The sequence below is a fragment of the Nerophis ophidion genome, linkage group LG05, assembly GCF_033978795.1.
Source record: "Nerophis ophidion isolate RoL-2023_Sa linkage group LG05, RoL_Noph_v1.0, whole genome shotgun sequence".
Taxonomy (NCBI): Eukaryota; Metazoa; Chordata; class Actinopteri; order Syngnathiformes; family Syngnathidae; genus Nerophis; species Nerophis ophidion.
Genome location: NC_084615.1, coordinates 69,534,026 through 69,553,932, shown reverse-complemented (window position 1 = coordinate 69,553,932; position 19,907 = coordinate 69,534,026). Strand labels below are relative to the sequence as shown.

General features: G+C 40.6%; 1 protein-coding gene across 2 annotated transcripts in view; it reads right to left on the bottom strand.

Annotated features, from left to right (window-relative positions):
* cdhr2 (cadherin related family member 2) overlaps nt 1–15,467 on the bottom strand; it is a 48,053-nt gene extending 32,586 nt beyond the window's left edge. For both annotated transcript variants that reach the window (XM_061901915.1, XM_061901916.1), the window contains exons 1-8: nt 15,239–15,467; nt 4,705–4,761; nt 4,580–4,639; nt 4,363–4,502; nt 4,222–4,272; nt 4,038–4,127; nt 3,684–3,773; nt 2,078–2,200 (exon numbers count right to left, since the gene is read on the bottom strand). In XM_061901915.1, coding sequence (XP_061757899.1) covers nt 2,078–2,200; nt 3,684–3,773; nt 4,038–4,127; nt 4,222–4,272; nt 4,363–4,502; nt 4,580–4,639; nt 4,705–4,761; nt 15,239–15,248 — 621 coding nt within the window. In that variant the 5' untranslated portion in view covers nt 15,249–15,467. The remainder of the gene's footprint in view (nt 1–2,077; nt 2,201–3,683; nt 3,774–4,037; nt 4,128–4,221; nt 4,273–4,362; nt 4,503–4,579; nt 4,640–4,704; nt 4,762–15,238) is intronic.
* Between the last annotated feature and the right edge of the window lie 4,440 nt (nt 15,468–19,907).

The following is a 19,907-nucleotide window of genomic DNA, read 5'->3' as shown; positions in this document are numbered from 1 at the left end:
TATCATGGACGCCCCTGCTTATTTCAGCAAAACAATCCCAAGCCACGTGTTACAACAGCGTGGTTTCGTGGTAAAAGAGTGCGGGTACTTTCCTGGCCCACTTGCAGTCCAGACATGTCTCCCATCGAAAATGTGTGGCGCATTATGAAGCCTAAAATACGACAACAAGACCCCGGATTGTTGAACAACTTAAGCTCTACATCAAGCAAGAATGGTCAAGAATTCCACTTTCAAAGCTTCAACAATTAGTTTCCTCAGTTCCGAAAAATTTACTGAGTGTTGTTAAAAGAAATTGTAACACAGTGGTGAACATGCCCTTTCCCAACTACTTTGGCACGTGTTGCAGCCACGAAATTCTAAGTTAATTATTATTTGCAAAAAAAAAAAGTTTATGAGTTTGAACATCAAATATCTTGTCTTTGTAGTGCATTCAACTGAATATGGGTTGAAAAGGATTTGCAAATCATTGTATTCCGTTTATATTTACATCTAACACAATATCCCAACTCATATGGAAACGGGGTTTGTACTTGTGAGACGATGTCAACGAGCTCGGCAATGAAATGGGAAAACGCCCACCACTTGAATCAACCGACTACGAGCGGTACCACTGGCTTATACAGCGTTGAACGGGTGCTACAAATTGTGAGTTCAAATATTTCATTTATTTTATTTTTCACGTTTAATGTTTTTTGCGATTTTAATTTTGACAGTAACTCATAGGATATGTTTAAATTGCTGATGCGGGTTTATTGATTTATAAATGCGCCAGAAAATAGCCCATTTTGTACGCTGTTGAGGTGTTTCAATGCAGAGTAGTGTGTAAATATGTTCCTGTGTAGTATTTCTCCAGCAATGGTCATGTACGGACATAAATGAAGGTATTTTGAGAGGTAATCATTGAAGTCGGACATCACTGAAGGCCTAGGTGGGAAACACACGGCCCGCCACTGATGCTAGCAGCACCATCATCACGTTCATGTTTCGCTTTAAGATGCTGTTTTAAACTTCATGTATTCTGCTGTAATACTAACTACCACAGTTAAGTTCCCTCTGAGTTTGTTTTGAAGGGTGCAGAGCACACCGCTCCTGTGCATTGCTCACACCTGCCTTCAGAACAAACACTTCCATTCATTTGTGGTAACGCGATAATTTATTTTATTTAACAAATTGCATTAATGCGTTAATGTTGACAGCCCCAATACAGGCCAAAGGTTTGGACACACATTCTCATTCAATGTGTTTTTTTATTTTAAATAAAAGGATAAATGGGTTGTACTTGTATAGCACTTTTCTACCTTCAAGGTACTCAAAGCGCTTTTACACTACTTCCACATTTACCCATTCACACACACATTCACACACTGATGGAGGGAGCTGCCATGCAAGGCGCCAACCAGCACCCAAGGGTGAAGTGTCTTGCTCAGGACACAACGGATGTGACGAGGTTGGTACTAGGTGGGATTTGAACCACGGACCCTCGGGTTGCGCACGGCCACTATTCCACTGCGCCACGCTGTCCCTTCATGACTATTTACATTGTAGATTGTCACTGAAGGCATCAAAACTATAAATGAACACACGTAGAGTTTTGTACGTAACACCCCCCGCGACCCCAAAAAGGGAATAAGCGATAGAAAATGGATGGATGGATGGATGTTTTGTATTTTATTTTCTTCAAAACAGCCACCCTTTGCTCAAATTACTGATTTGCACACTCTTGGCATTCTCTCGATGAGCTTCAAGAGGTTTTCACATCACAGGTGACATAGTTTTGATGCCTTCAGTCACAATCTACAATGTAAATAGTCATCAAAATAAAGAAAACACATTGAAATGAGAAGGTGTTTCCAAACTTTTGGCCTGTACTGTACAATTCAAAACATCTGCGTTTTATAGAGTCTTATAGCATATTATTTCAGCTTCCTTTGTCTCTTGTGGACAAAAGTGTTTCAGAATTGAGCAAATTGAAGATTAAATGTGTTAAGACTAAATACTCAGCGTGATACAAAGCTACAATGAAAAATCCCCCACTTACCTTTGGAAAGATAATACAACACAAAATATGAAAACTCACAGTTGCATTAATCTTCAGTCGATAGTAATAACTCAGTCCATTGTAGTCCAAGGACCCCTTCAGTATGACATCCCCAGTGGTGGGAACAATACTGAAAAGGTTTAATCCATGACTTGGCACGACCTAGAAGACAGTTTGTAATTCACAGTTCACTGAAGTTTGTAGGAAACTGTAAACTATAATACTTAATAATAATAATAATAATACTTTACAGCGGGGGAAAAAAATATTGATCTTGTCACCATTTGCCCTATAATAAATCTGGGCTGTGTAGTGTAATTATGTTCTTTCCACTTCCCAATAATGGTCCAAATGGAACTCAAAAGATGGAGAGAATGGGATGTGTTGTCGCACTCATTACATCATGCCACCAGAGGGCACTGTCCCTCAAATTGTGTGATACAAACGCACCTATATAGTCTTAACTATATATATATATATATATATATATATATATATATATATATATATATATATATATATATATATATATATATATATATATATATATATATATATATATATATATATATATATATATATATATATTCACGGTGGCAGAGGGGTTAGTGCGTCTGCCTCACAATACAAAGGTCCTGCAGTCCTGGGTTCAAATCCAGGCTCGGGATCTTTCTGTGTGGAGTTTGCATGTTCTCCCCGTGAATGCGTGGGTTCCCTCCGGGTACTCCGGCTTCCTCCCACTTCCAAAGACATGCACCTGGGGATAGGTTGATTGGCAACACTAAATTGGCCCTAGTGTGTGAATGTGAGTGTGAATGTTGTCTGTCTATCTGTGTTGGCCCTGCGATGAGGTGGCGACTTGTCCAGGGTGTACCCCGCCTTTCGCCCGATTGTAGCTGAGATAGGCGCCAGCGCCCCCCGCGACCCCGAAAGGGAATAAGCGGTAGAAAATGGATGGATGGATATATATATATATATATATATATATATATATATATATATATATATATATATATATATATTCACGGTGGCAGAGGGGTTAGTGCGTCTGCCTCACAATACAAAGGTCCTGCAGTCCTGGGTTCAAATCCAGGCTCGGGATATTTCTGTGTGGAGTTTGCATGTTCTCCCCGTGAATGCGTGGGTTCCCTCCGGGTACTCCGGCTTCCTCCCACTTTCAAAGACATGCACCTGGGGATAGGTTGATTGGCAACACTAAATTGGCCCTAGTGTGTGAATGGGAGTGTGAATGTTGTCTGTCTATCTGTGTTGGCCCTGCGATGAGGTGGCGACTTGTCCAGGGTGTACCCCGCCTTCCGCCCGATTGTAGCTGAGATAGGCGCCAGCGCCCCCCGCGACCCCGAAAGGGAATAAGCGGTAGAAAATGGATGGATGGATGGATATATATATATATATATATATATATATATATATATTATACATATATATATATATATACATATTTGTAATGTGTATATATATGTTCATTGTGTGTGTGTATGTGTGGGCGTGCGTGTGTGTGGATTAATTTGGGTTTTACCAATATCTAGTAAAAAAAAAAATTAAAAAGTCCAAATAATTTGCCCAAACTTTGACGTGGTCATTCGCCCTCTGCATATGTACATGATTTACGGAGTATACTCACATCATCAATGCTGAATTTGATTTGACCAGCATATGAAATGTCAGCATCAGTGGCCACCACTTTAAATAGAGATGTACCTGTTGGGGTATTCTAAGAAATGAATGGAGAAAAAAATGATTAAACAAATGCATGTGACTAACGGAACAGATGTTTGTAGAATGTTATTCATCATTCAATGTAATAAAAGTATTATCCCGGAGACTTCAGGTATGTGCTGGTACACACACAAAGTACTAATACTTGTTTACATAATTTATTGATAATAATTAATAAGTCATAATAAATTATGTTAACAACATAATTTATTGAAATTAGGATTAATTCAATATAGTAAGCAATTAAAACATGCTGTACCTCTCGCACGTCAATGCTCAAATTAGTTTCCTCAAAGCTGGGTTTATTGTCATTGGCGTCCATTAAAAGTACATTTATATCCCCGGGTGTCTGAAAGAAAGTTTGCAATACACTCCATTAATGTGATCAAATAAAAATATACACATAATATTCTGTGAAATTGTAAAACTTTATGTAAACTTACGTTATTAGGGCCATCTGAAACACTAACTCTAAGGGGCAATAAATCGTTAACCTGGAAGAAAGGAAAAGCTCAACGAAAAAGGCGCTGCAGAAACATTTTAAATCAAAAGTCATTCGATCTGATTAAACCATCACACCATACCTCTCGATCAAGGCTCTTTGCCACATACACATCTCCTGTATTTCTGTCAACCTTGAAGTACATGGCATTGTCCCCGTGAAGAGCATAGGTCAGTGGATCATTCTCTTTATCTGTAGCTTCTATTTTGAACGCCAAGGCATCTGTGGAGATGTTGCTGTTAGTATTTGGGAGATAATGAATAATACAGCAATAGTGAACAAAGTGGAAGAAAACCTACTGTCAGGCGTGTCTTCGCACACTCTAGCTAATGTGGTGCTGATTGTGGGACTGTTATTTGCTGTTAAAACATACAATAGTTATATTGTTTCCCAGGATAAATAACATGCAGACACTGATACACACCATGGGTCAGGCTGATGAGACACAGCAACAGGAAGCCTCTAGGGATCACCCCCATAACTGCAGAAGGCAACAAAAGTTGGAGAAGGTATTTAGAGATTTAGACAAACAATATATCATATATCTGCTGTTCCAATAATCATGTTAGTTGGAGGGTAGGTAAAAAAATATATACATTGTTTCTCTAGATTATTTTTTAGTTCATTAATACCGTATTTCCTTGAGCCGCAGGGCATATAGTATGTACCTGCCTTGAATTACTGCCGGGTCAAACTCGTGACCTCACGAATGACACTTCCCCTGTCATCATTTTCAAAAAGGAGGATGCTGATTTCAATACCGGTAATTTGAAATCGCATAAAGGGAAGAAGATTAAGAGCTATTCAGTAGGATTTAAGGTCCAATCTTACATCACACTCAAATTTTTACTGCATGCCTTTGGTAAGTGCCGGAGTCAGAAGAGGTTTTAAAGTAATTAGTGCATGCTTACTTTTACCACATGCTTTAAATTAATTAGCGCCCCGGCCGCAATTCAAGGAAATACGTTATATAAATATATGTTTATGTATGTATCTAAATACGTATATGTATATATATATATATATATATATATATATATATATATATATATATATATGCATGTATATATACACATATATATACATATAAACACATGTATATATACCTATATATATATATATATATATATATATATATATATATATATATATATATATATATATATTATGTATATATATATACACATATCCTCTCTTGGGTGGGGGGCGGGCGGTAATTTGAAATCGCATAAAGGGAAGAAAAATAAGAGCTATTCAGTAGGATTTAAGGTTCAAACCCCCATTATTTACGTTTTACTTTTTTTAAATTGATCTCAACTCTGTACACTGCTGCTGTAATTTTAATTTTCCTGAAGGAACCCTCCTGAAGTACTATCTATCTATCTATATACATATGTATATACATACAGTTGTGATCAAAAGTTTACATACACTTGTAAAGAACATAATGTCAAATGTGCAAATCCTACAATACCATATGTTCTAATCTTTCCCCATCACCATTTATAGCTGTAACACCACAATCAAAAAACATTGATAACCGCTAAACATATTTCCTCAGTTCATCCAGTTAACTGCATCAAAGGCCGAGGTGTCTTGCAAATGTTTTTTTTTTTTTGAGACACAAGGTATACGTCATCTATACTATTTCCCCCGAATGCTGAGATTGCATCACCAGAGGATTCCAGCATATCCACATTTTGTTCAAAGCTTCTAAGGACACAAGCAGTCCGTACTTTTTTATGGTAGGTTTATTTGAACAGTGAGAGATAGAATTAATACAAAAGTCCACGCCTGGTAAGAAAAAGACCACTGTGGTTGTCAGAGTTTGAAAAAGGAAAGCTTTGGAGCTCCTGCTAAAACTCACGTTGAGGGGTATGTGAAATGATCATGGAGCTGAGGGATAAACAAGAATAACAATGGAGAAGTTCAATGGAATTGGGACTACTGTCATCAAGAAAACCATTAATAACACATGGGATCCTGCAAGATCTACAGTCGTGATCAAAAGTTTACATACAGTTGTAAAGAACATAATGCCATGGCTGTCTTGAGTTTCCAATACTTTCTACAACTCTAATGTTTTTGTGATAGAGTGATTGGAGCACATACTTCTATCCATCCATTCATCTTATTCCGTTTATCCGAGGTCAGGTCGCGGGGGCAGCAGCCTAAGCAGGGAAGCCCAGACTTCCCTCACCCCAGCCAGTTTGTCCAGCTCATCCCGGTGGATCCCGAGGCGTTCCCAGGCCAGCCGGGAGACATAGTCTTCGCAACGTGTCCTGGGTCTTCCCCGTGGCCTCCTACCGGTTGGATGTGCCCTAAACACCTCCCTTGGGAGTCGTTCGGGTGGCATCCTGACCAGATGCCAGAACCACTTCATCTGGCTCCTCTCGATGTGGAGGAGCAGAGGCTTTACTTTGATCTCCTCCCGGATGGCAGAGCTTCTCACCCTATCTCTAAAGGAGAGCGGCGGAGAAAACTCATTTCGGCCACTTGTACCCGTGATCCTGTCCTTTCGATCATACCCCATAGGTGATCTTTTATAAATTATTATGGGTCTACTAAAAATGTGACCAAATCTGCTGGGTCAAAAGTATACATACAGCAATGTTCATTTTTGGTTACATGTCCCTTGGCAAGTTTCACTGCAATAAGGCGCTTTTGGCGAGCTTCTGGTGGAATTTTTGACCATTCCTCTTGACAAAATTGGTGCAGTTCAGCAAAATTTGGTGATTTTTTTTTACATAGACTTGTTTCTTCAACATTGTCCACAGCATTGTTCAGATGAAACAAAAATTGAGCTGTTGGCCACAATACCAAGCAATATGTTTGGAGGAGAAAAGGTGGGGCCTTTAATCCCGGGAACACCAAACCTACCGTAAAGCGTGGTGGTGGTAGTATTATGCACTGGGCCTGTTTTGCTGCCAATGGGACTAGTGCTTTACAGAGAGTAAATGGGACAATGAAAAAGGAGGATTACCTCCAAATTCTTCAGGAAAACCTAAAATCTTCAGCCCGGAGGTTGGGTCTTGGGCACAGTTGGGTGTTCCAACAGGACAATGACCCCCAAACACACGTCAAAAGTGGTAAAGGAATGGCTAAATTAGGCTAGAATTAAGGTTTTAGCATGGCCTTCCCAAAGTCCTGACTTAAACATGTGGACAAAGCTGAAGAAACATGTCCATGTCAGAAATTCAAGACATTTAGCTGAACTGCACCAATTTTGTCAATAGGAGTGGTCACATTCAACCAGAAGCTGGTTATTGCAGTGAAACTTGCCAAGGGACGTTTAACCAAATATTAACATTGCTGTATGTTTACTTTTGACCCAGCAGCTCAAGAACATGTCCGTCTGAGGTTTGCCAATGAACACCTAAATGATTCAGACAAGCCTCGGGAGAATGTGACAGGATCAGATGAGGCCAAAATAAAGCTCCCTGGCATCAACTCAACTCATCGTATTTATAGGCAAAACATGCTGAATACTGTATAACCCCAGCCCTGCAATGAGGTGGCGACTTGTCCAGGGTGTACACTGCCTTCCGCCCGATTGTAGCTGAGATAGGCGCCAGCGCCCCCCGCGACCCCGAAAGGGAATAAGAGGTAGAAAATGGATGGATGGATGGATGTATAACCCCAAGAATAGCATCACTACTGCCGAACGGCAAGGCGGAAGCAACCTGCTGGGAAGTTTGTGAAAGGGTCTTCATGCATGAAAATAACCCAAAACATTCTGTCTGGCCGAGGCAACAAAAGAGTGTTACTAAAAGCGCATTACGGTCCTGGATTGGTCTAGTTCATGGGTGTCAAACTCTGGCCCACGGGCCAAATTTGGCCCGCCATGTAATTTCATTTGGCCCTGGAGACAATATCAAATTAACATTAGAGCTGGCCGGCCGGTATTATGCAGAAGCGGTGCCGCTGTAACAACGCATTCACCGCTAATGCTCATACTTTCCAACCCTCACGATTTTCCCGGGAGACTCCCGAAGTTCAGTGCCCCTCCCAAAAATCTCCCTGGGCAACCATTCTCGTGAATATCTCCCAATTTCCACCCGGACAATAATATTGGGGGCCGTGCCTTAAAGGCAATGCCTTTAATGTTCTCTACAACCTGTCGTCACGACTGCTTATCCTCCATACAAACAGCGTGCCGGCCAAGCCTCATGATATAAGCAGCTTGTACACACTCATAAGTGAATGCAACGCATACTTAGTCAACAGCTATACAGGTCACACTAAGGGTGGCCGTATAAACAACTTTAACACTATTACAAATATGCGCCACACTGTGAACCCACACCAAACAAGAATGACAAACACATTTCGAGAGAACATCCGCACCGTAACACAACAGAACAAATACCCAGAACCCCTTGCAGCACTGACTCTTCCGGGACGCTACAATACACGCTACCACCTAAAAGGTTAATTTGTTCAACCTTGGCCCGCGGCTTTGTTCAGTTTTAAATTTTGGCCCTCTCCGTATTTGAATTTGACACCCCTGGTCTAGTCAGTCTCTGGATCTTAATCCCATACAATATATCTGTGTAGCAATCTGAAACTTTGAGTTGCCATATAGAGGTTTCAAAACGTTTTTATATTTCAGAGCTTTAGGAATGTATCTGTGAAGAGAATTTGACCTAAATCCTTCCTGTTATGTGTGCTTTGTGACCATTTTTTCAATACTTAGAATGCAAAAAAACCCATCCATTGTCATGTCTTTCATTATAATTGTGAACATTGGGCAAAAAAAAAAAAATGCAGTTCCCCTTAAATTGAAATGCTCCAGCCTACCTCAAGTAACTCATCATCCCACACAGAACCCCAAGACTTCTGCACTTAACAACACCTGTGGAATTTGCTCCTCAGAACATTTTAATTTATTCAAAAAGGACATTTTTTGTGGAAATATGTATTTTATTTTCTAACATATTTTAAATCTCTTTTAAGCACGTTTACGTGTTAGCCCAACACCTAAATGCTATATGGAACTTTGATATTTCCAATTGCATTACACATAAAATGTATTATTGTTATTATTATCATCATTATCACTTTTAATTTTCCTGAGGGAACTCTCCTGAAGGAATCAATAAAGTACTATCTATCTATCTATCTATCTATCTATCTATCTATCTATCTATCTATCTATGTATCTATGTATCTATCCATCTATCTATCTATCTATCTATCTATCTATCTATCTATCTATCTATCTATCTATCTATCTATCGTTTGTATTTTTCGGATTATAAGTCTCTCTGGAGTATACGTCGCACCGACCTAAAATGGATAATAAAGAAGGAAAAAAACATATATACGTCGCACTGGAGTATAAGTCGCATTTTGGGGGTTAATTTTTTTTGATAAAATCCAACACCAAGAATAGACATTTGAAAGGCAATTTAAAATAAATCAAAAATAGTGAACAACAGGCTGAATAAGTGTACGTTATATGACGCATAAATAACCAACTGAGAAGGTGCCTGGTATGTTAAAGTAACATATTATGGTAAGAGTCATTCAAATAACTAACATAGAGAACATGCTATACATTTACCAAACAATCTGTCACTCCTAATCGATAAATCCGATGAAATCTTCTTCCTCGATGTCGCTTCTAAACAACTCTGCCAACTCCAAAGGTATGCGCCGCTTCCTCTTGTCGTTTTCTGCTGCATATTTCACTACGTCCAGCTTGTAATCTGCAGTACATGATTTCCTCTTCGGTGCCATTTTTGTTCAGCCCTTCTCAGTTTTTATAAATTACCGCCAACGAGGAAATTATCCAAGATTATCCAAGAATCCAAGATGGCGGCGCCCGGACGGGCTGCGCTCTCGAGGAGCTCCTGCTAAAGATGGAACATTTGGCAGAAATACCGGACAATTCCACAAACTTTATGGCTGGCTCACATCGTGGTCACTCCGTGATCACGTACGACCGCCAGACACTTCTGGATGTGGACACATCGGGCCGTTTTGGACCGATAGACACTTGCGTGCTAGACTTGCTAACTAGCATGGGAATACATCGGCGGCTACATCCAGCGGCCTGTGAAGCAGGGGAGTCTAGTAGCAGCGGGGGCCGTCTACGGAGCAGACGCCAGCGGTGTGATCGGAAACGCGGATGCCGAGCGAGGCTAAAAACAAAGCAGAAGGCTAATCCCCACAGAACACCACTTCCCTCCACCCTGAAGACGGATTTAGATGGAAAATGCGAGACTACTGGTCTGGGTAAAGAGTCAGTTAAATTAGAACAAGTTTTTTCTGCTTTGAGTGTTTCAGAGTTGGACATGTGTTTTACTGAGGTGGCTAACTATGATGCGTGCAGTTTATCAAAGCAACAAACAAACATTCGGAAAATCCCCGTTACTGAGGTGGCTAACCATGATGCGTGCAGTTTATCAAAGCAACAATCAAACAATCGGAAAATTCCTGTCGTATCAATTCCTAGATATGGTCGTAACTATACTAAATGCACTGGGCATAATAAACACAACATTATTAATATTGCTACTACGGATAATTTGATCAAAAACTCCCTAAAACAGCCCACTACCTATAATATAGGTTTTTTAAACATAAGATCATTGTCTCCTAAAACGTTGTTAGTTAATGATATTATCAGAGACAACAATCTTAACGTCATCGGTCTCAGCGAAACCTGGCTTAAACCAAACGACTTTTTTGCGCTAAATGAGGCATGTCCTCCTAACTTTACACATGCGCATATTGCCCGTCCGCTCAAAAGGGGTGGGGGGGTCGCACTAATATACAACGAAAACTTTAACCTTAGTCCTAACATAAATAATAAATATAAATCGTTTGAGGTGCTTACTATGAGGTCTGTCACACCGCTGCCTCTACACCTGGCTGTTATCTACCGCCCCCCAGGGCCCTATTCGGACTTTATTAATGAATTCTCAGAGTTCGTTGCTGATCTAGTGACACACGCCGATAATATAATCATAATGGGGGACTTTAATATCCATATGAATACCCCATCGGACCCACCGTGCGTAGCGCTCCAGACTGTAATTGATAGCTGTGGTCTCACACAAATAATAAATGAACCCACGCATCGCAACGGTAATACGATAGACCTAGTGCTTGTCAGGGGCATCACCGTTTCCAAAGTTACGATACTCCCGTATACTAAAGTATTGTCCGATCATTACCTTATAAAATTCGAGGTTCAGACGCATGTTCGTCAAACTAATAATAATAATAACTGCTATAGCAGCCGCAACATTAATACAGCCACAACGACAACTCTTGCTGACCTACTGCCCTCGGTAATGGCACCATTCCCAAAGTATGTGGGCTCTATTGATAACCTCACTAACAACTTTAACGACGCCCTGCGCGAAACCATTGATAACATAGCACCGCTAAAGTTAAAAAAGGCTCCAAAAAAGCGCACCCCGTGGTTTACAGAAGAAACTAGAGCTCAGAAATTATTATGTAGAAAGCTGGAACGCAAATGGCGCACGACTAAACTTGAGGTGCACCATCAAGCATGGAGTGATGGTTTAATAACTTATAAACGCATGCTTACCTTAGCTAAAGCTAAATATTACTCAAATCTCATCCACCGTAATAAAAACGATCCTAAATTTTTGTTTAGTACGGTAGCATCGCTAACCCAACAAGGGACTCCTTCCAGTAGCTCCACCCACTCAGCTGATGACTTTATGCAATTCTTTAGTAAGAAAATTGAAGTCATTAGAAAGGAGATTAAAGACAATGCGTCCCAGCTACAACGGGGTTCTATTAACACTGACACGATTGTATATACGGCGGATACTGCCCTCCAAAATAGTTTCTCTCGTTTTGAGGAAATAACATTAGAGGAATTGTTACAACGTGTAAATGGAATAAAACAGACAACATGTTTACTTGACCCTCTTCCTGGGAAACTGATCAAGGAGCTTTTTGTATTATTAGGTCCATCAGTGCTAAATATTATAAACTTATCACTCTCCTCGGGCACTGTTCCCCTAGCATTCAAAAAAGCGGTTATTCATCCTCTTCTTAAAAGACCTAACCTCGATCCTGACCTCATGGTAAATTACCGACCGGTGTCTCACCTTCCCTTTATTTCAAAAATCCTTGAAAAAATTGTTGCGGAGCAGTTAAATGAAGACTTAGCATCTAACAATCTATGTGAAACCTTTCAATCCGGTTTCAGGGCAAATCACTCCACGGAGACAGCCCTCGCAAAAATGACTAATGATCTATTGCTAACGATGGATTCTGATGCGTCATCTATGTTGCTGCTCCTCGATCTTAGCGCTGCTTTCGATACCGTCGATCATAGTATTTTATTAGAACGTATCAAAACACGAATTGGTATGTCAGACTTAGCCCTGTCTTGGTTTAACTCTTATCTTACTGATAGGATGCAGTGTGTCTCCCATAACAATGTGACCTCGGACTACGTTAAGGTAACGTGTGGAGTTCCCCAGGGTTCGGTCCTTGGCCCTGCACTCTTCAGCATCTACATGCTGCCGCTAGGTGACATCATACGCAAATACGGTATTAGCTTTCACTGTTATGCTGATGACACCCAACTCTACATGCCCCTAAAGCTGACCAACACGCCGGATTGTAGTCAGCTGGAGGCGTGTCTTAATGAAATTAAACAATGGATGTCCGCTAACTTTTTGCAACTCAACGCCAAAAAAACGGAAATGCTGATTATCGGTCCTGCTAGACACCGAACTCTATTTAATAATACAACTCTAACATTTGACAACCAAACAATTAAACAAGGCGACACGGTAAAGAGTCTGGGTGTTATCTTCGACCCAACTCTCTCCTTTGAGGCACACATTAAAAGCGTTACTAAAACGGCCTTCTTTCATCTCCGTAACATTGCTAAAATTCGCTCCATTCTGTCCACTAAAGACGCTGAGATCATTATCCATGCGTTTGTTACGTCTCGCCTCGACTACTGTAACGTATTATTTTCGGGTCTCCCCATGTCTAGCATTAAAAGATTACAGTTGGTACAAAATGCGGCTGCTAGACTTTTGACAAGAACAAGAAAGTTTGATCACATTACGCCTGTACTGGCTCACCTGCACTGGCTTCCTGTGCACTTAAGATGTGACTTTAAGGTTTTACTACTTACGTATAAAATACTACACGGTCTAGCTCCATCTTATCTTGCCGATTGTATTGTACCATATGTCCCGGCAAGAAATCTGCGTTCAAAGGACTCCGGCTTATTAGTGATTCCCAAAGCCCAAAAAAAGTCTGCGGGCTATAGAGCATTTTCCGTTCGGGCTCCAGTACTCTGGAATACCCTCCCGGTAACAGTTCGCGATGCCACCTCAGTAGAAGCATTTAAGTCTCACCTTAAAACTCATTTGTATACTCTAGCCTTTAACTACACTCCCTTTTTAGACCAGTTGATCTGCCGTTTCTTTTCTTTTTCTTCTATGTCCCACTCTCCCTTGTGGAGGGGGTCCGGTCAGATCCGGTGGTCATGTACTGCTCGCCTGTGTATCGGCTGGGGACATCTCTGCGCTGCTGGTCCGCCTACGCTTGGGATGGTTTCCTGCTGGCTCCGCTGTGAACGGGACTCTCGCTGCTGTGTCTTGGATCCTCTTTGGACTGGACTCTCGCGACTGTGTTGTATCCATTGTGGATTGAACTTTCACAGTATCATGTTAGATCCGCTCGACATCCATTGCTTTCCTCCTCTCTAAGGTTCTCATAGTCATCATTGTCACCGACGCCCCACTGGGTCATTATTGTCACCAATGTCCCACTGGGTGTGAGTTTTCCTTGCCCTTATGTGGGCCTACCGAGGATGTCGTGGTGGTTTGTGCAGCCCTTTGAGACACTAGTGATTTAGGGCTATATAAGTAAACATTGATTGATTGATTGATCCATTTTACTAACTACGGCAGTAGCATATAGCATATAGCAGTTAGCATCCCATGACCCACAATCCACTTCTGCCATGACCCTCCCCCGCCGAATTCTAATTGGTTGACGTGTGTGTGACGATTACTGACATTTTCTTCGTCTCTTCCGCGAATGAGATAAATAATATTGGATGATATTGTGTAATCTGCAGTACATGATTTCCTTTTCGGTGCCATTTTTTTTCGGCCCTTCTCAGTTTTTATAAGTTACCGCCAACGATGAAATTATCAATTTTAATAGCTTTGGAAGAAACATATAGCATATAACAGTTAGCATTCCATGACCCTCCCCCACTGAATTCTTATTGGTTAACGTGTGTGTGACGATTGTTAACATGTTCTTCGTCTCTTCCGGGAATGAGATAAATAATATTATTTGATATTTTACAGTAATGTGTTAATAATTTCACACATAATTCGCTCCGGCTTATATGTCGCACCCCTGGCCAAACTATGATTAAAAACTACAACTTATAGTCCGAAAAATACGGTATCTATTTATAGCCTTTATGTAATACTTTTTGGTTTATGTTCTGTCTTTCTTATCAAATAATCACATGTGACTTTTTGTGTCTGTTTAAGGGGTTTAATGTACAAAATGAATCAATAATTATTTCCTTAACTGCACTTTTTTGTACTATTACAAATGCATAAAAAAATACACAAAGTGCACGTTTGGCTATCACACACAAATTGATACCACTGGTGTGTCATGGCTGGGTGGGGTTGAGCCGAGCCATAACAACTGATAAACATACAAATAATAGCCGGAGCAGAGATTAAAAATGTGTGCCTCATTTTTTGTAAATCTGACTGTTAATGTCATTACATATATTTAATTTATCTGGATGTACTGTCTACTAAATTAAATAAACATTGGCAGAAGTTTCATTTTAGTGAAACATTTATCCATAAAAGTATTATCACATAGCTTCTGGCACGGTGATATTCCAAAGATTAAATGTTATTAACTGCACCACACATGTAAATTCAAAATGCCGAAGTCAGACTTACCTGGCGACATACACAGAAGGCTCCGCTCCCTCCGATACTCTGAGGAGACCTTTGGCTTTCGTTCCTTCTTGTGATAGCGGTCTCACGGCTATAAATATAAATGATTAACACAGAGAAGAGCCAATCACATGTCAGCAGGTCTTTTCCATGAGCACAGTTGCAATAAAAACACCCCAGAGCATCTGACGACTCGTAAGTGAAGTTCATCAACATGTTTTACTGTTGTTTTCTCTCACGCATGCGGAAGGGAAATCGTGAGAGTTTGGCCCTGTCAGCAGGGATACATGGCACTGGTCCATACTGGGTCTCCAGCGTCCATGCCAGTGTGGAGCCAACAAAGGGCAACAAACCCAATTTTTCATTGTGTTTCATGAGAAGTATTCTGATGGCGCACTTGTCCGTGTAACTCTCTAATGAGCTCTTTCCAATAAACCCCCCCTTCCCCCTCTCCTTCCACATTAAAGAGCTTTAATCAGTTTTGTTTCAAAACAGAATCACAGCAATCAAGTCTCTATGTTTGGAAATTGAAGTATTATTCAATACGAACCAAAATTGAAAATGAAAAAAATAGCTGTGTAAGTATTAGGTAGGCTCAGGACTCAGCCTTTAGGTCATCCATCCATCCATTTTCTACCGCATGTCCAGTTCAGGGTTGCGGAGGGTGCTTCTCAATTATTTTTTGTTATGCCATTGGATGAAGAAACTATAAAAAGTATCATCTGTCTATACATGTTTTATACGCACACCTCGGCATGACAATAATATACTTATTAACAATTAAAAAGTTAAAGTTAAAATACCAATGATTGTCACACACACTACGTGTGGCGAAATTATTCTCTGCATTTGACACATCACCCTTGATCACCCCTAAGGAGGTGAGAGGAGCAGTGAGTAGCAGCATTGGCCGCGCCCCGGAATAATTTTTGGTGATTTCAAGGGGAACATTATCACCAGACCTATGTTTGTGTCAATATATACCTTGATGTTGCAGAAAAAAGACCATATGTTTTTTTAACTGATTTCCGAACTCTAAAAGTTTGAATTTGGCGATTCAAACGCCTTTCAATTGTTCACTGTCGGAGCGATGACCTTTCACCCGTGACGTTAAAATGGGAAGCAATCCACCATTTTCTCAAACACATTACACACACAAGTCAAATCAGCTCTGTTATTTTCCGTTTTTTCCATGGTTTTCCGTACCTTGGAGACATCATGCCTCGTCGGTGTGTTGTCGGAGGGTGTAACAACACGATCAGGGACGGATTCAAGTTGTCTTACGTGGAGTGTGCATCGATTAGCACGGCATGCTAATCGATGCAGAAATGGCAAGAATGTGTGGATATCCTGCGACACTCAAAGCAGATGCATTTCCAACGACAAAGTCAACAAAATCACAAAGGTGAGTTTTGTTGATGTTATTGACTTATGTGCTAGTCAGACATATTTGGTCAAGGCATGACTGCCAGCTAATCGATGCTAACATGCTATTTAGGCTAGCTGTATGTACATTTGTAGCTATATTTGCATCCAGCCTTTCCCTCCACCCACATTTAATTCCAAACAAACACTTTCCAATCGACAGATTTTATTTGCTCCATTGGTCAAAAGATGCAATCGTTGGTTAGAAGGCGATCACCGAATAGCTTCAATAGCTATTCTTCTTCTGTCTTCAATTTCGTTTTCGCTATCTGCCTCCACAATCCAACCATCCGTTTCAATACATGCGTAATCTGTTGAATCGCTTAAGCCGCTGAAATCCGAGTCTGAATCCGAGCTAATGTCGCTATATCTTGCTGTTCTATCCTCCATGTTTGTTTGTATTGGCATCACTATGTGACGTCACAGGAAAATGGACAGGTGGATTTACAGATAGCGAAAATCAGGCACTTTAAAGACTTTTTTCGGGATATTCCATAATGGGTGAAAAAAACTTCGAAAAATAAAATAAGCCATTGGGAACTGATTTTTATTGGTGTTTACCCTTCTGAAATTGTGATAATGTTCCCCTTTAACCCCCAATTCCAACCCTTGATGCTGAGTGCCAAGCAGGGAGAAAATTGATCCCATTTTTATAGTCTTTGGTAAGAAAACAAAAATGAAAGACATAGATCAACTTGCAAAAAAGTATAACTGAAATAACAAAGTTTGTGTAGTCTTTAACAGAAAAGATTAAAAGTGCATAAATTTGCCTTAAAAAAATGTTTTTTTTTAATTGAATCCCTATTAAACCACTAATATTTTTTCACAGACCGGAACCGTTGGATAGTAAAAAATACAATGAAATAAATTTGATTAATAATAATAATACATTGAAATTGATCAGCAACAATAACAAAACCAAAACAACTTTAACCTACAAAAACATCCATCCATCCATTGCCTACCGCTTATTCCCTTTTGGGGTCGCGGGGGGTGCTGGCGCCTATCTCAGCTACAATCGGGCGGAAGGCGGGGTACACCCTGGTCAAGTCGCCACCTCATCGCAGGGCCAACACAGATAGACAGACAACATTCACACTCACAGTCACACACTAGGGCCAATTTAGTGTTGCCAATCAACCTATCCCCAGGTGCATGTTTTTGGAAGTGGGAGGAAGCCGGAGTACCCGGAGGGAACCCACATATTCACGGGGAGAACATGCAAACTCCACACAGAAAGATCCCGAGCCTGGGATTGAACCCAAGACTGCAGGACCTTCGTATTGGGAGGCAGACGCACTAACCCCTCTTCCACCGTGAAGCCCGCTACAAAAAGAAAAATCACTAAAAACAATTTGTTTTTGATTTTTTTATCAAAATCAGAAAAATCAGGATCAATGGCTTCAATAATGTTATGATCTGTTAGGCCAGGCCATTCTTTGTTTAGTTTCCAGGTGTTTTTACCTGTGTTTTTGGTTCATTTACTTTTTTGTGCTCTTATTCTGTTTACACTTCCTGTTCTGTTTGTGTTGTTCTCACACCGGCTTCACGCTGCTGCTTGGGGCTGTCTTCACCACCCGGGGGTGATTAGTAATTAGGTTTTTCACCTGCCGCTAATCATCACCCGGGCACTATTTAAGCCAGTCACATGTCTTTGTGGGATCATTGCATTTGATTGTGCGGAGTCACCAGCACGGTTAGTGGACACTTGTGTCTTGCTTAGCACCGTTTGTTTGTTATTAGCGCTCTGTCAGCTACTTTTTTTCTGCACTCTTGTTTGTATGTTGGACTTTTTGACTATGAACACTTCCTAACCTGCCAGCTGCCTGCGGTCTCTTGCTTTTTCAAGATCACAACCTCCATTAACAAGAGCATTTATAACAAATGAGCACTTTTGCCGTGTGTGACTGCTCGCTGTTTCCGTAAAAAAAAAAAAGCCAAGTATTATCTGTGTGCTTCTAATTGTTTTACAGCTTTCTTTATTCCTTCCCAAACTTACTTTAGTCGTCTTATCTAACTTGCAAACCACCCGCTCGCTGTCTCACTGCCCCTCTCTCAACTAGCTCGCTGCTAAGCTAACAAAACTTAGTGCGGCGAAGACGGCGACGGTCTAAAGGAATCTGCTCCCCCATGTTTGTTTGATTGATTGATTGATGCTTTTATTAGTAGATTGCACAGTACAGTACATATTCCGTACAATTGACCACTAAATGGTAACACCCAAATAAGTTTTTCAACTTGTTTAAGTCGGGGTCCACGTTAATCAATTCATGGTACAAATATATACTATCAACATAATACAGTCATCACACAAGTTAATCATCATAGTATATACATTGAATTATTTACATTATTTACAATCCGGGGGGTGGGATGAGGAGCTTTGGTTGATGTCAGAACTTCAGTCATCAACAATTGCATCAACAGAGAAATGTGGACATTGAAACAGTGTAGGTCTTATTTAGTAGGATATGTACAGCCAGCAGAGAACATAGTGAGTTCAGATAGCATTAGGACAAGTATATACATTAGAAATACATTTGATTATTTACATTAGGTCATTTATAATCCAGGGAGATGAGATGTGAATGGAGGAGGGTATTAGTAAAGTGTTGAAGTTGCCTGGAGGTGTTGTTTTAGAGCGGTTTTGAAGGAATATAGAGATGCATTTACTTTTATACCTGTTGGGAGTGCATTCCAAATTGATGTGGCATAGAAAGAGAATGAGTTAAGACCTTTGTTAGATCGAAATCTGGGTTTAACGTGGTTTGTGGAGCTCCCCCTGGTGTTGTGGTTGTGGCGGTTGTGGTAAGGAAGTAGTTTGACATGTACTCCGGTATCAAGGAGGTGTAGCGGATTTTATAGACTAGGCTCAGTGCAAGTTGTTTTACTCTTTCCTCCACCCTGAGCCAGCCCACGGCAAGAAACAACATTAGTATGGCTCCCTGCTCTTCGTGCTCCGTTCTCATGGATAGGTTGGCCCTACTAGAGGACCGTGTCCGCCGACTTGAGCGGAGTAATTTTGTAACTTTAGATGCTGTGGACACATCTGCTAGCGTTAGCTGTAACGAGCTGACTAGCTCAGTTTGTTACAGCTGTAAACGGCCTACAAGCAACGGTGAACTTGTTAGGACGCATAATAGATTTAGCCCTTACGTTAGTCCTACACCCCAAATCTACTGGGCACCACATCTAAGTCATAGGGTACTCCATCACCCGAAATGTACAGCTTATCAAACCAGCCATA